The following is a 17,632-nucleotide window of genomic DNA, read 5'->3' as shown; positions in this document are numbered from 1 at the left end:
TTATCTAATTATACATAATATCTCATAATATAATAAGAAAAGGTAGTTAGTTGTAGGATGAACTTCAGTAAAAGGTTCAAGAACTCCGTCACTCCGGCGTTCTCGGAATGTGGGAAGATGGTGGCCAATGCTAACGGGTCGAAGGTAGTGATATTTAGCTTTTAAATTGTATAAGATCTGTTCATTAAAGCTGCTGATACGGACAACCTTATTATGGTTGTCCGTATCAGTTATAATATGTATTATTTAAATATCTGACTCGATTAAAAATCATAGAATTGATATGGAAACTTTTATGGGGGGGGGGTGACATGTCTCCAATGTCTCCCGCACCTTATCTTTTCGAAAAAGACAAAGACATTGGAGACATTGGAGACATTGGAGACATTGGAGACACAGCTTTTGGAGACATTGGAGACATTGGGGATATTTGGGACATTGGGGACATTAGAGACACAGCTTTTGGAGACATTGGAGACATTGGAGACACAGCTTTTGGAGACTCCTCCTCCTCCTCTTCCTCCTCCTCCTCCTCTTCCTCCTCCTCCTCCTCCTCCTCCTCCTCCTCCTCCTCCTCCTCAGTCCTCCTCAGTCGTTCTCCTCCTCCTGAGTCCTCCTCCTCCTGAGTCCTCCTACTCCTCTTCATCCTCCTCCTCTTCCTCCTCAATCATCAGTCCTCCCGATCCTCCTCAGTCCTCCTCCTCATCCTTCTCGTCAGTCTTCCTCCTCCTCCTCAGTCCTCCCCAAGTCCCCCTCCTCCTCAGTCCTCCCCCAGTCCCCCTCCTCCTATTCAGTCCTCATCCTCCTCCTCCTCAGTTCTCCTCAGTCCTCCTCCTTCTCAGTCCTCCTCCTGAGTCCTCTTCCTGAGTCCTCCTCCTGAGTCCTCCTCCTCTTCCTGAGTCCTCCTCCTCCTAGGTCCTCCTCCTTCTCCTCCTTCTCCTTCTCCTCCTCAGTCCTTCTCCTCCTCCTCCTTTTCCTCCCTCTCAGTCATCCTCCTCAGTCATCCTCCTCAGCCATCCTCCTCAGCCGTCCTCCTCAGCCATCCTCATCAGTACTCCTCAGTCCTCCCCTTCAGTCCTCAGTCCTCCTCATCCTTCTCCTTAGTCCTCCTCCTCCTCAGTCCTCCCCAGTCCCCCTCCTCCTCCCATTCACTCCTCCTCCTCCTCCTCAGTTTTCCTGAGTCTTCCTCCTGAGTCCTCCTCCTCCTCCTCCTCCTGAGTCCTCCTCCTGAGTCCTCCTCATGGGTCCTCCTCCTCCTAGGTCCTCCTCCTTCTCCTCCTCAGTCCTTCTCCTCCTCCTCTTCAGTCCTCCTCCTCCCTCTCAGTCATCCTCCTCAGCCATCCTCCTCAGTCCTCCTCAGTCCTCCTCCTCCTCCTCAGTCCTCATCCTCATCCTCCTCTTCAGTCCTTCTCCTCCTGGGTCCTCTTCCTCCTCTTCATCCTCCTCCTCTTCCTCCTCAGTCCTCAGTCCTCCTCCTCATCCTTCTCGTCAGTCCTCCTCCTCCTCAGTCCTCCCCAGTCCCCCTCCTCCTCCTCCTATTCAGTCCTCCTCCTCCTCCTCCTCAGTTCTCCTCAGTCCTCCTCCTTCTCATTCCTCCTAAGTCCTCCTCCTGAGTCCTCCCCCTCTTCCTCCTGAGTCCTCCTCCTGGTTCATCTCCTCCTAGTTCCTCCACCTTCTCCTTCTCCTCCTCCTCCTCCTCAGTCATCCTCTTCAGTACTCCTCAGTCCTCCTCCTTCTCAGTCCTCCTCCTTCTCAGTCCTCCTCCTCCTAGGTCCTCCTCCTTCTCCTCCTCAGTCCTTCTCCTCCTCCTCCTCAGTCCTCCTCCTCCTCCCTCTCAGTCATCCTCCTCAGCCATCCTCCCCCAGTCCCCCTCCTCCTCCTCCTATTCAGTCCTCCTCCTCCTCAGTTTTTCTCAGTCCTCTTCCTTTTCAGTCCTCCTGAGTCCTCCTCCTCCTCTTCCTCCTGAGTCCTCCTCCTGGGTCCTCATCCTCCTAGGTCCTCCTCCTTCTCCTTCTCCTCAGTCATTGTTCTCCTCCTCCCTCTCAGTCATCCTCCTCAGTCATCCTCCTCAGCCATCCTCCTTAGTACTCCTCAGTCCTCCTCCTTCTCTGTCCTCCTGAGTCCTCTTCCTGAGTCCTCCTCCTGAGTCCTCCTCCTCCTCCTGAGTCCTCCTCCTGGGTCCTCCTCCTCCTGGGTCCTCCTCCTCCTAGGTCCTCCTCCTCAGTCATCCTCCTCAGCCATCCTCCTCAGCCATCCTCCACAGCCATCCTCCTCAGCCATCCTCCTCAGCCATCCTCCTCAGTACTCCTCAGTCCTCCTCCTTCTCAGTCCTCCTCAGTCCTCTTCCTGAGTCCTCATCCTCCTCCTTCTCCTCCTGAGTCCTCCTCCTGGATCATCCTCCTCCTAGATCCTCCTCCTTCTCCAATCATACATCTACGTCTCCAGTGTCTCCAATGTCTCCAAAAGCTTTGTCTCCAATGTCCCCAATGTCTCCAATGTCTCTAATGTCTCCAAAAGCTGTGTCTCCAATGTCTCCAATGTCTCCAGGACATGTCTCTGCACCCTATCTTTTCAAAAAAGACAAAAGACATTGGAGACATTGGAGACATGTCACCCCCCCCCCCCCCCCCCCCCCCCCCCCTTTATGGGGAAATTAGAACTATTATTCCGCTCCCCCTTACGAAACGTTCATTTTCAACTGTACAGTGGAATTCTAATCTCGCTCTGTCTTCTGATTGGCTGAGAGCTGTCACATGACCACTACAAATGTGCAGGTACTGGTCCGCGACGTGAACACGCTACAACTCCTGCAGATGTGGGTATGTTACGACACCGTCAGAGATATAGTCTGGTCTCCTGACTCCAACTATCTTGCTTCTGTTAGCGGTAACAAAATTCAGGTAATAACTCGTGCTTTTTCAATATTTTCGTAATTTCTGGAATTGTATAATTTTGGTATTTTAAAGATTTTGTTCAGAAGCTTTCGGGATTATTGTGATAACTGTTCAGTGTCCACTGTCTATTATATTATGTATAATTGATTTGTTGCATCGAAAATTCAAATCTCTTCGAACAATACTAGAATGGTCAACATAACACTTTCGTTCTCAAAATGAATTCTGAAAATAACAAAATGCACTCTCCCCCAGCTGTGGTCAATGTCAGACTCTGCGTGGAGGAGCTGTATATCTGAGACTAACGGAGGTGTGGACAGTGTCACCTGGTCCCCGGACTCTAGACACCTCCTCGTCCTCCACCAGTTCTCTGTCTTCATCACCATCTGGGCTGTTGAGGTGAGTGGTACTGGGCATACTACCTGTCCTTAGTCACTAGTCACTAGTCACTAGTCACTAGTCGTCTTCTTAACACATAATCCACCTGTCCCTAGTCCCTAGTCGTATTCTTAACACATAATCCAACTATTCTACAAATTCGTATACTTAATTTCCTGAAATCAAGTTTTTATCAGTATTTACACTTAACGTGATGGTACAAATACGCAACATGTTAAATATATATTAGATATGTTAAATATGCAATCTAATATCATAGCCTGGTTAAACACTTTTAAATGTTGGTTGGTCGGGCTAGAAAGTACACACAATAAAATACGCAATATGTTATTGAACAGGTGAGAAGTAAAAGGAATCGTATGTAAAAATTCACTCAAATAATTCTATAATCTGCTAACAGAACACTCATCGGAAACAATTTTCTCAACACCCGCTGTATTTTTATTAGAAAGCACAACAATATGTCCAGGGAGACCTCTACCGGCCAACTCTTTACCGTAATCTGATCTGACCGAGAAAGAATTAGAGTTACAACTCACAGACCCCTCAGATCCTGACAATCGTAGAGATCGTCTGATAAAGTTTCTAAAGGACGACATTCTCCAGAGGTAGAGGAGAGGGTTAAGACTACTGTTCACCACAGAACAACAGATCAGGAGCATCTTGAAATAGTACTTCTCAAAGTAGCTGGGGTTCAGAGTGTCAGCTACTTCCCGTAACGAGAGTGACTCCTCCAGTTGATCAGCTCGGTAGAGTCTGTTAACGAGAAAGCCCAGATACGGGACGTTACACACTATATAAAGCACGGTAACACACACTATTGTTATTGTAGCGTGGGTGTGCTGGTGATGTTGCATCTTCTGGGATTTGGCTCTCCGCGCGGCTCTGCTCAGGTACCAGACTGAAGCTGCACAGAGCAGTGAGATGGGGAGGAGGGGTACTCCTGAAAGACAGGACCAAACAATGTTGTTGAGATTTTCATTACGGATCATGGCAGCGGGCACTGGGTCCCCGGACATGAAAAGTTGGATCAGATCCACACCTTGCATAGTTCCGTACATTCCTGGAATTGCATTAGATCCGGGGAGGAAGTCCACGTCTACATGCTGGGTAAGAGCGGGTATCATGACCAGTAGCACTATCACAGAGAAAGAAACAGCAGGTAACCAAATAAGTGAGACATGGAGCCTTGTTTGGGATGACATTAAAAGAGCAAGACGAGACGCGCTGAGTTGTGCCACCAGAAACACAGAAGTAGTGGTGGCACCCCTCCAGACTGCGGTCCACGTGTACATGAAAACAGTGCTGTTGAAGATGTACGCGCTGCTGTGCCTCTTCGTGTACAGAGAATGAACAACAGGAACTTGCAGCAAACATATCAGGGTGTCTACTGAGCTGATGGCAGCGTAGAGGAGCTTGAAGTAGCGGCTGTTAGCGCTCCGGGCGGAGTTGCGGGTTGAGAGGAAGTAGAGGCAGGATATTGTGTTGGTGATAACACCGCACAGTGCGAGGAGTGCTATTATGGAGGATAGGGTGATGTCAGCTGCCGGATTGGGGGTGGGACGAGGGGCTGGTAACACGCGCAAACTTTCCATGGTTATTGGTCTGAATGTTGTTATGTTTATTTAATGATTGAAACAAACTTATTGTAATAAACAGTTAGTATGTTGGTAATAAATAGTGCTACTAAAAGTTTTGAATAGGAAACAATTTATAAGATAAATACAGCGTAACTGATCGGGTGATCGAACAACTGCAATTCACGTCTGGACTAATGACAGTTGTGATAACTTAATAATGCATTGTAATTTAAATGTAGTTTTGGAAATTCTATTTATAATGGAGTTAAGATCATCGTCGGCCCAGATCAGATGATAATGTATTTATGTGTGAGGTTGTTCAATAGTTCGACCAGAGAAAATCGTCGATAAAAATTACCACCAGAAAATGACTATACAAAATTACGGGTATTTTATTCAGAAATCAAAAATAAAAATGATATGTAATGATATGTATTTGTTTGGCTCCTTAAAACAGGACACGCGTAACCAGAAACTAAAATCGAGCACGTGCCTTTCCTCTAGGACTAAAGACAGTTAGATTAACTGGTTGTGCCAGACAGTGAAGGAGGATGTTATGGGAGACCGGAGAGCCAGGCTCACGAAATATCACGCAATTATATCTTTATATGATCAATTGTTTTACTAAGGATAATATCTTGCTCGAGAATAATATGGATAAATCATTAAGGAATGGTATCGATGTCTGCGGCTAGGGAGTCTGTTGTAGAGTAATTACTTTATGGTCGTATTTAACAATGTATTTGATCTGAGTATCATTATTATAAAACTTTACTCAAATCTGAAGTAGTCTGAATATCATCTGAATTGCAGTTAACTGATTGACTAATTAACACTATTAACAGACAGCAAACAAACTGAAGAATAATTCATGATAGCTCATAGCACTGCTTGAAGTTAGCTTTTTTAAAACATGCTGTGTTGCTGTTCGTTCAAAAACTAAAAGATCTAAAAATATAATAACAATACATAATATTCAGCTACCCAGTACTGAAAGCCATGTGTGCAGAAAAAGGTAGTTCGAACACCTGTTTTCCACAGATAATAACTCCCAAATAACAACAACTTTATCTTAATACCGACAGATAGCTAACAAGTCCTCAGTCGTCAATATTTTCCAGTCGTTAGCAGTATGTATTAAGTACTGTTATGAATATCATATTTATAACAGTGAGAAAGAGTGGTCTATAAAATTGATGGCACGTCCTTATTACTACATTGATTATGTATATATATAACGTCCCAGTTTTAGAACCTTAGGAAAAATGTCACACTTAAAATCTCTTAAAAATCGCTTTAAAATCTCACACTTTTGCTTGTAGTCCTTAGTGCAGTGGTGTATTATACGAGATTATATCCAATTTTGTGTGGGAAGAGGGGGGGATGAGGAAATTTTCCAATCCTCATCCCGCTTTCCCCATTTTTCCCCCATTTTGTTTTTATAATACTTGAAGACACAAAATTTGTAAAGACATTTGTACAAAATTTATACAGGGACCCTTGTGTTCGAGCTAGAAAATTATTTAAGACAATTTGTCTTCTAAAAGCACCTATTTGGTACTAAAAGATTCGTCTTATCAAGCTGATTACGATTCTGTAAAAATTATTTCAAAAAAGCTGATACTTTTTGAGTTATAGGCATTTTAAGCCTTAAATCTGCCTTTTTTACTATGAATTTTACTAAGTCGTTTGAGGCCACATTTCATAGCTTAAAACTCAAATCTGAGAGAAATCCTACTCCAAAATGTTTGATATGATCATCAGCTACACTCAGAAGAATTTTTGAAGCGATATCTGCTGACCCGGGTGATTGGTGAAATGTACAACTTTAGAGTTTAGAAGTACAGTAGGCAAAAATTTCAATTTTTCTTTTTTAGACCTTGTTTGGTCTGTAACTTCGTCATTTATTGTTCATTTATATAATCCTTTCAATGGCTTCTTGTACGGATTGTAAGTGAAAACAGCCAAAAAACGTTTAAAATGACTGAAATATCGTTATTACAGTGACAGACTTCTCAAAATTTTCAAAACTTTCGAAAAAGAAAATATTTATTTTTTCGAAAGTGAGTACTCTCAAAAATAATTTTTAATGGATCAAATCTTATTGTTTTTATGTATACTTTCTTAATATGAAGTTAACAGCAGGGCCAGGGCATAAAAGCTTTTTGTATATGTCCCCTTAACTATACTACTGCCGCCCTCATCAGATATGCATTTAACGTGTGGCAATTTTTTTATATTCTAGCTCAAATTTAGCTCTCCTTCAAAGTTTTATTAGCGTTGGTTTTGTATCGGTAAACTCTTTAATGTTTATAAGTTGCAAGTCTTTGTGTTTTAGGAGTCAGTCGAGTATTTGTGTTTTCAGAGTCAGTCGAGACTTTCCCTCATCGCATCATGACCAATCCCACTAACAACTTAAAGTGCTATAGGGCTACTAAGGCGGAATTTGTTGACATACCACTATAATTGTGAACCAACTAATTATATCCATTATATCGTCTCTATGTGATGAGGGACAGTCTACTTAAAAAGTTGTCTAACTTAAAAAGTTGTATGTTCAGTGATGCACTACAACTAATACGTGTCCAAATCCAGACACAAGGCCGAAGTTTCCAATAAATTATAAATAAATTTGCGGAGTCGTTGATGAGATTTTGGGATAGTTTTTGGTAACGTACGTGTGAGTTGTTTAACTCGTTAAATATTAAATATTACAGCGTGTGTCTTGATGTTTTTCTCTGGTCACAAGATAATAAGATCATGTCGTCACGATTAAAGACTGCAGTGCTTACAATTTGCCCACAAACAAACAAGGCAAAGCGTTACTGATCTGATCATTATAATAGTAGGACTGCACGACAAAGGGGGACCCCCGAATGGCGAATACTGAATACTGAATACTGAATACTGAATACTGAATACGTAGCAGTTCTGCTACGTTAAATGTAATTATGTTAAGCTTACTTTATGTTACTTTATGTATGTTACTTTATGTATATTCTTATTTCATAAACTGTAGCCATCATGTCATGTTATCATGTAAATACTAAATAGCCATCATATAAGCCAGAATGGCGCCTTCACGGGATTATTAGTTGCTCAACTAGTATAACATCATCTTGCTAAATTAAGAGCTCCATGAAATGCCGTACTAAATGAAGAGCCCTATATTTATGTGGGTTAGGTAAGTTTCTCCGTCCACCTCAATCACTGGGAAATTTACGAAGATTTAGGATCTTTTTAGGATCTTTTTGTAAATTAAATAGATTAATACAACCCCTCCCAACAGGTCTAATAATTATTCATAGAAACAACAACAAAGCATAGTGCACTGAGCACTGAGCAGGTTAGAAGGCCATGGCTCAATATTTCTCACCGGGCATATTATGTAATTTTGGGAATTTGATGATACTGGGGCACAAATTCACTGCCCAAACGTTTATGCTAATAACATGGCCATTTAGAATGTTTCAGACTTGTAATTTAGCAAATGACATAATGTAACTACTCATTCGAGGTCCGAGGCCAGGATTCTGTTGCTAAAACATCATGTACTCACATCACCACCATTTATGTCTCACAAGAACTAGCCAAACACGGGCTACAGATCGAGGGAAAGAAATGAGCACAGTAAATTGGGGCTCTCGGTATAGTATAACTGTACTTGTTTTGAACAGGCTACAAACGCAATATTTACATATATTGCAATAGGTCATTAGGTCATTAACTAAAATGTGGCATATATTAGTCGTCAATCGTCATATGATCTGAAAAATATATAATGTCCACAGGTTTTCTGACTTCTGGTCGATCATAGGATAAATGCATAACCGTAATAAGCACGTGTGTTTATTATGACTTACAAAATACTAAATGGTAAATGGGTGCAAAATAACCGTAACAAAATTTTTAAGATATATTATTAAATACTCATAAACACTAAACAGTGATATCAATACGAACAACGATATCAGGGTACGAATTCAGTGAACTAATACGGACCATTCCAGAACAAATCACACATAGATAAGTTATGCAGCAACTCTACTGTGAACTAACTGTAGTTGTATCCAATTAAATTGTGTAATGCTATTGGGTCTTATTCGATGATCAATAATTACTACTCTTTTTTACTGCAAAGACAATTTTATAATAATGTAATTATCTTGTATTGTTTCAGTTTGCGACCCAGATGTTTGTCAAGAATCCTAAAGGAAGCCTATATCGGTTCAGTGGTGATGGTAAGTACCTGGCGGTGATCGAGCGAATGGAGTGCAACGATTACGTGGCTGTTCTTAGCACTCGCACTTGGAAACTTACAAGTCATTTCAAACTCCCTACTATAGATGCAGCTGGATTCGAATGGGTTAGTTTAAAATTCACTTTATGTTTTCAAGCTTTTTATGGGGTATATAACAGTACGGCAGAGGGCAGTTTAGCGGGACTGTTCAGCGAAGGATGATAAAAAAAGGCGGCATTACATAAAACAGTAAACAATAAAACAGGTGCGTGATAGATAGGTATACTGAGTCCTTTCTCCTTAGCTCCTAGTCCAATGTAATGAGTCACGTGTTCCAATGTAATGAGACACGTGTTCCAATGTAATGAGTCACGTGTTCCAATGTAATGAGTCACGTGTTCCTTCCTTACAATGCTTCTGGACACAAAGGGAAACACACAACGTAAGGCTTGAAATCTTCGTAAAACTACATCATTAGAGCCTTAAATTATTTGTTATATAGTAGTATTAAAACACTACTATATAGTACAAATAAGTGGCCCACGTAAAGAAGACCAACTGAAGAAGACCAAGTATATATAATATTATATAGTAAAATATATAAGCTGTTAATAGCTTTCTGCTGAAGAGTTGGGAGTACTTTCCAGGGTCGTTCTGTCCATTAAATTATAGTATTAGTAATGAAATCTTGCAAATTGATGTAAAACATCAGGTGAGTCAAAGTTATCTTTCGGGGGAATAAGGTTAAGCTGCATAATTCAACAAGAACGCTTTAAACTAGCACCTCGCAACCATTGTGTCATTGTTTTAATTAACAGTAGATGTTAAGACTAGAGACATCAGTCTACGGGTGCGACAAATTTCTCAACCATGTAGCAATTTAAACCACAGTCTCACCTCTAACACCTCACAACTTGTAATTGTATAATAATTGTGGTATAATACCCACCTTTCACGGTTACTAGCAATTACCAACTCACGGTGGCAAGTCACGTGGTCACCTTGTGCAGCTTGTTTAGTGTTTTCCTTATCTTGTGCCGCGCGATAAAGGACGCTTTCCCCAGAGGGTAGACGGTACCTTTCGGGGGAAAGCGTCGTCCACCACTGCAGTCTATTGGAGTGTCTTGTTTTTGAGTTATGATTAAACTTAAATTTATTCAACTTATGTACATATTATAGAGGATAATTATCTTTCAACGATTACAATTTCGGTGGTTAGGCTATGAGAAATGTAAAACGTAAGCATAATTTAAATTCTCTGTATATCAAAATATTTACTAAATTTCAGAGTCCGTCTAACCTAGAGTTGTGCATATGGGATCACATGTTCGACCACAGGCTGTACATCTATTCACTAGATGGGTCATGTCTTTTCACTCACGAGGTAATTAAATTGATTTAATTTTAAATTTAAATATTATTTGTGTGAAATATTGCATGATAATATACCAAGTTAAATGTTTAAGATCCTTCAGCTTCCTTTCATATTGGCCGGTAATACTTTGTAGCCATGTGGCTGTTGTAATTGCTGAAGTAACAGAATAAATTAATTAACAATTTTTTTTAAATGAGTGTAAACTATTGTCCAGGTAAAGAAGCCGATTAGTATGGGTTTACAGTGTGTAGCCTGGTCGCCGTGTGGACAATATATCGCTCTGGGGACCCACACTCACTATCTCTACCTTATCAACAGGACCAATAGAAAGGTATGTACAGTCTGTCTGTCTGTCTGTTCAGCTGACTTTGTAGCTATTGTGCTACTTGTTATGCTAACATCTGCTTACACATTCCATTCTACAATTTACATTCCATTCTACAATTTACATTCCATCACTGAGACTAAACAATGTTTAGTAAACATACTGTCAGGTTGCAGGAGAGATGCTGATCCCAGAATCAGTATCTGGCAGAGCTGTACAATTCTACAGAGAAGTACACAGCGCCATGTCAGGAAACAGTGTCATGGAAAGACTTCAGTCACCACCGGAACACAAGTTCCAGGCATGTATAATTGTTGTTGCCTTCGCTTAATTTTAAAACTACTCATACTACCCAACTTTAGCGCTGTACTGAATATCACTCCACCTTTTTATTTTTCGATGGTTCCCTACTCGTTTTACCTACTCTCCTTAACCAGTATTTGAACTTGAATTTTATCATTTCACTAAGGGCCGTCCTACCATCACTGGATTTTAATTTTTATGAGTCTTAATCGTCTTGATTACAGGTTGTTACAGACGATCATATTGATATGAAGTTTGCGGAAATTGTCATTAAAAAGAAGACTTCCACAAAAACGAATGATACTGCGAAAGAAAAGCGAGTAAAAAAGGTAAACTTTATATTTCCTACCTTGCTCATGAACTGTATTATGATCAGTACGAGACCCAGAAAGGGTGAGAGCACGTTTCCTTGATTTTTTTAGGGGATTTGTATGGGATTTGAGCCTTGTAGGGGATTTATGTTCCGGGGTATTTGGAACATGTTTAGGTGGTTAAATAGTTAGTACCTGACCCAAACCATCAGAAAAAATCAAGTTTCTACCTCTCAACCCACTCAGGCCACTACCAGGGGCCACGCCCATCCCAGAATAGCTGAAATCCAGGTAAAATCAAGACTGAGAATCTATACCCCTGTAGGGGATTTATGTTCCGGGGTATTTGGAACATGTTTAGGTGGTTAAATAGTTAGTATCTGACCCAAACCATCAGAAAAATCAAGTTTGGACCTCTCAACCCACTCAGGCCACTACCAGGGGCCACGCCCACCCCAAAATAGCTGAAATCCAGGTAAAATCAAGACTGAGAATCTTTACCCCTGTATGAGATTTATGTTCCCGGGTAGGTGGCACAAGTTTTCGTGGTTAAGTAACTAGTAACTGTCCCAAACCATCAGAAAAACCGAGTTTCGACATCTTGACCCACTCAGGCCGCCACTAGGGGCCACGCGGCACGCCTAACCCAGAAAAGCTACAGGGGGTGGGGTTAAAGTAATGTTAAATACGTTGGGTCTTAAATACCACCATCGTGTTTCATATTATAGACCTGTAATTTTGCAGATGGCATGCTGTAACAGCTACTCATTCGAGGATTCCGTCGCCAATGTTCGAAAATTTGAATATTTTACGCCGATATAATATTAAATCACCTATATTGTTCTTTCCGGACATTCTAGGCGCCCATTTATTTCAAATAACTGTAGATAATTAATTGCTGCATCTGATTTGAAAAATTGAAGCCAAACGGATATGAAATGACGAAGTTATCAAGCATTTTATGTATCTCGTTAACAAAATTGATCGGGTGATTATGTGATAGGACACCTTAATTGGGTTTCCTTGTAATTTAACGGGGTCACCTAATCACCTGAACAGGTAATCCAATCACCTGATCACACGTAATGAATAAACTCGTTATGCCTCGTATCTCGGTCATCTGAGAAGCTAAAACTCTCATTTGTTCAGATCAAACGTAATTTGAATGGCCAAATACAATTCTATAAAATTTGGCTCGACCTGATTATCAAAACTATCAAATAAATGCGATAATGAACCTTCATTCGAAAAAAAATTAACATTAATATTCTTTGATTTAACACATTCCTCGTATGAGTGGTGATAGTAAGTCATACCAAAAAGAATACCCAGGAACATAAATCCCCTACAAAGGTAAAGATTCTCAGTCTGCATTTTAGGGAACTATTTTGAGTGGGGTTTGATGTGTTATTTAGTTATATTCATATCGGGGGGGGGGGGGGCCAATGGCATAAAATGGCATAAAATGGAGACTTTTTCTATGGAGAAAATGGAAAAACCCATGAGTAATTCTCCATTTTCTCCATTTTATGCCATGAATTTTGTCTTCGAAATTTCATCTTTAACACCATTTAACACCTAAATTGGACATCCTAACATGTTTATTTACGCTAACTAGGGGCGTAACAAGCTTATGAAAGCTCATAGTAGGCTACTAGATGCTTATACTAGGTTAGTAGAGGCACACTTCAGGCAAACTCATAATTACTCAAGCCTAGTGTAAAGTTATTTCTACAGGCTACAGCAGGAGTGAGTAATAGGGGAGAGTAATAGGCACTGAGAAGTGAGACCTACATCCTCGAAAGTCGAAACAAGCTCGCACTGCAAAGGGGAGGCCTGCCTTCCGAGATAGCATTACCAGGGGAAGCCTCGAGTCCAAATTTGTGTACCGAGGGGTAATTTTCTGAGTCAACATTTTTCAAAGTTTTTCTGAAAAACACTTTTCTCCACGTTTCATGCTACCTTGTTCATTATAAGCCGAAAATATTTTTTCGGTCAAAATTTTTCAAATTTTTTCTGAAAACCGCTTTTCTCCACGTTTCATGCTACCCTGTTCATTATTTGCCGAAAATATTTTTTCGGTTTTTCGAAGTCCACACCTTCCCCTCGATACACAATTTTGGACTCGAGGTAATGCGATCTCGGAAGGCAGGCCTCCCCTTTGCAACACGAGCTCGGAATCGGGAGCTCTCGATACGGGAGGAACGTATCGAAAATGACTCGGACCGAACATTTTCTAAGTCAACATTTTTCAAAGTTTTTCTGAAAACCACTTTTTTCCATGTTTCATGATATTGGCCGAAAATATTTTTTTTTAAATAATTTTTTTCGAAATTCTAAATTTTTCAGGTTTTCAATGGCATAAAATGGCATAAAATGGAGACTATTTCTATGGAGAAAATGGAAAAACCTATGAGTAATTCTCCATTTTCTCCATTTATGCCATTGCCCCCCCCCCCCCCCCCCCCCCTTCATATCTTCTTGTCTACGAATACGAGCAGTTTGGTGAGACTTCTGTCGGCTACCGTCGTAGATTCTACAATGCTAAATATTGTAACGTACGTGTGGCGCGCAAAATCCCCTACAAATTTCAAGGAAACGTCTTCTGGAAAGGGTCTACTACAATTTTGAGAGCACGTTTCCTTGATTTGTGTATGCGATTTGTATGCGATTTCACCCCTGTATGCGATTTGTGTTCCGGGGTATTTGGAACAGGTTTAGGGTTTTAAATAGTTAGTACCTGTCCCAAACCATCATAAAAATCAAGTTTCGACCTCCCAACCCACTCAGGCCACTCCCAGGGGCCACGCCCATCCCAAAATAGCTGAAATCCTGGTAAAATCAAGATTGAAAATCTTTACCCCCGTATGCGATTTATGTTCCGGGGTAGGTGGCCCATGTTTTAGTATAAAAATGGGTACTGACTATCCCAAACCATCATAAAAACCAAGTTTCGACCTCTCAAACCACTCAGGCCACTCCCAGGGGCCACGCCCATCCCAAAATAGCTCAAATCCAGGTCAAATCCCATACAAATCCAGACTGAGAATCTTTACCCCCGTATGCGATTTATGTTCCAGGGTAGGTAGCCCATGTTTTAATATAAAAATGGGTATTGCCTATCCCAAACCATCATAAAAATCAAGTTTCGACCTCCCAACCCACTCAGGCCACTCCCAGGGGCCACGCCTAACCCAGAAAAGCTACAGGGGTTGGGGCAAAGTTTGGGATAAGCAGTACCCATATTTATACTAAAAAATGGGCCACCTACCCCGGAACATAAATCGCATACGGGGGTAAAGATTCTCAGTCTGGATTTTAGCTGGATTTCAGCAATTTTGGGATGGGCGTGGCCCCTGGGAGTGGCCTGAGTGGGTTGAGAGGTCGAAACTTGGTTTTTATGATGGTTTGGGATAGGCAGTACCCATTTTTATACCAAAATATGGGCCACCTACCCCGGAACATAAATCGCATACGGTGGTAAAGATTCTCAGTCTGAATTTGTATGGGATTTGAGCTGGATTTGAGCTATTTTGTGATGGGCGTGGCCCCTGGGAGTGGCCTGAGTGGTTTGAGAGGTTGAAACTTCGTTTTTATGATGGTTATGGATAGGCAGTACCCATTTTTATACTAAAACATGGGCCAACTACCCCGGAACATAAATCGCATACGGGGGTAAAGATGTTAAAGTCTGGATTTTAGCTGGATTTCAGGAATTTTGGGATGGGCGTGGCTCCTTGGAGTGGCCTGAGTGGGTTGAGAGGTCGAAACTTGGTTTTTATGATGGTTTGGGATAGGCAGTACCCATTTTTATACTACAACATGGGCCACCTACCCCGGAACATAAATCGCATACGGGGGTAAAGATTCTCAGTCTGAATTTGTATTGGATTTCAGCTGGATTTCAGCTATTTTGTGATGGGCTTGGCCCCTGGGAGTGGCCTGAGTGGTTTGAGAGGTCGAAACTTGGTTTTTATGATGGTTTGGGATAGGTAGTACCCATTTTTATACTAAAAAATGGGCCACCTACCCCGGAACATAAATCGCATACGGGGGTAAAGATTCTCAGTCTGAATTTGTATGGGATTTCAGCTGGATTTCAGCTATTTTGGGATGGGCGTGGCTCCCGGGAGTGGCCTGAGTGGTTTGAGAGGTCGAAACAAAACTTGGTTTTTATGATGGTTTGGGATAGTTACTAGCTATTCAACCACTAAAACATCTGTCCACTACCCCGGAACACAAATCACATACAGGGCCGAGTAAAGATTTTTGACTTGAATTATAGCTTTTCTGGGGTCGGTGCGGCCCTTGGATGTGGTTCCAAGTTGGTTTCAAGGTGTTATTTAGTTATTCATATCATAGTGTCTATAAATATACGAGCAGCTTATTTTGACTTCTGGAGGGTTACCGTCATAAATTCTACAAATATAAATATTGTAACGTACGTGCGGCGCGCAAATCGCATACAAAATCGCATACACATTTCAAGGAAACGTCTTCTGCAATTTTTATTTGGAACGCGCGATATCCACTACTATACTAGTCGTGTGCGGCGCAATTTGGGTGCGTATTCGCCGCGCCATGTATCGAACAGTATTGTTGATTCGATCAAGTGATGCTCGACTTTCAACTTTGAAACAGCAGGTTTTGTTCATAACATAATAAAGGCTGGCTTATTGTCATGATTTAAATATTCATTGTTCATATCGGTTCCAAAGACCAATGAATAATAGGGTGTAACTGTATAAGAATCAGATATCCACCTGGCAAGCCAGTTAACACAGCTGAGTCATATTAATCGTAATAATTGAACCTGCAATCTGCATCCGTGGTACTGTTTAATTTAACATCATATCACCGGTAATTGATCGCGTACTTTTCAGTACGGTATAACTGCAATTAAATGGTCCCACGACAGTTCACACTTGGCTGTTCTAGATGCCTCCAACCCTAACACCATTACTGTTTGGAGTATCGCCGATAAAAGTAAGTTCCAGATAAGGTGTGCACATGATTTCGAATTGTTTTGATTGCAAATATGGATTACAGATTAGCTTAAATTAATCGAAGATAATACTGTTCAAATCGGATATCTGCTGCAGCTTTCTGACTGTATCATTCAGGTATTACAGCTGTTCTCCAGTTTGTGCACAACCCCAGAACTTTCGCTTGGCATCCTCACTTATTGAGACTGATAGTGGCTTCGGGAGGTGGGTCCATATTTAATTTAAAATACTGTGCCGGAATATTTTATGATCAAAATAATTATTACTTCCCCACACGTCAAATTAATGATTTAGGACATGGTGAGCGCAATTTTCTGCCTGAGTTTATATTTTACTACAAAATATTGCAATTTCCGGACTTACAATGTTCAAACCTATTTGCTATTGCTATGGAGTGTACATTATTAGCATCTAAATTTGTGTTTTATTCTCAGATAGCAGTGTCAGTATGTGGGAGTACGACGGATGTTGGATTATTGAACTTCCGGCAGAGTGCTCGGTTAATGTAAGTAGTTTCAAATTAAAATTTCATGAAAGTGTTTGATTCGAGAGGACCGTGTTATTTTTCAGTAGGCTGACCACTCAACAGTGGCGTAACGTTACCTGTTGGCGCCCCCTCCCCTTTTGGTGCCCCTCCCTAAAAATGAACAAATTAGGTGATTTTAGAGGATACGCCGGTAAAATCTCTAAAAAAGTGTGTATTTAGAGCAAAACGCGCAGTTTTGCTAGTACTTTAGTTAAGTTTTCGAAATTGTCCCACATTCAAACGACGATTTGGCGCCCCCCTGCACAGCGGGGCCCTTCGTTACGCCACTGCTACTCAAACGACTGATATACGTTAAATATCGTACGTAACTGTTTCACATGTGCTGTTTATTTCAGGTGAATCACACAAACTGGTCAAGCGATGGAAATGCTCTACTACTCTCGGCTAAGGACAATTTCTGTATTGGTTTTCTTGAGTGATCTTCCAAAACTAAACTGATGGTTTTGTGGCAAAATTTGTACATAGTTCATATTATTTGTTAATATCTTATCCAACTTTAGTGGAATCTGTTGCATTGACAAGACTGCGACAATTTTTGGTAGCTTAATGCATTTTGCATGAAGCAGTTATTTGATAATGTTTATACATTTTATGTTTCTAATAATAACAACTTTTTAATCCCAAGTTTTACTAATCCCAAGTTTTTTTTTTG

General features: G+C 41.1%; 1 protein-coding gene across 1 annotated transcript; it reads left to right on the top strand.

Annotated features, from left to right (window-relative positions):
• Positions 1 to 33: 33 nt before the first annotated feature.
• Positions 34 to 17,614, top strand: LOC134822601 (WD repeat-containing protein WRAP73-like). Its single transcript, XM_063833727.1, has 12 exons — positions 34 to 144; positions 2,775 to 2,900; positions 3,150 to 3,293; positions 9,054 to 9,239; positions 10,402 to 10,497; positions 10,703 to 10,819; positions 10,983 to 11,114; positions 11,341 to 11,445; positions 16,311 to 16,413; positions 16,551 to 16,637; positions 16,868 to 16,938; positions 17,316 to 17,614. Exons 1-12 carry the CDS (start codon positions 58 to 60, stop codon positions 17,397 to 17,399), a joined length of 1,338 nt encoding a protein of 445 aa, XP_063689797.1. The 5' UTR covers positions 34 to 57; the 3' UTR covers positions 17,400 to 17,614.
• The last annotated feature ends 18 nt before the right edge of the window (positions 17,615 to 17,632 follow it).

Source organism: Bolinopsis microptera, chromosome 11 (assembly GCF_026151205.1).
Source record: "Bolinopsis microptera isolate Bmic1 chromosome 11, MBARI_Bmic_1.0, whole genome shotgun sequence".
In the NCBI taxonomy this organism is placed as follows: domain Eukaryota; kingdom Metazoa; phylum Ctenophora; class Tentaculata; order Lobata; family Bolinopsidae; genus Bolinopsis; species Bolinopsis microptera.
Note: the sequence above shows the minus strand (reverse complement) of the source record. Positions and strands in the feature narration are given on the sequence as shown.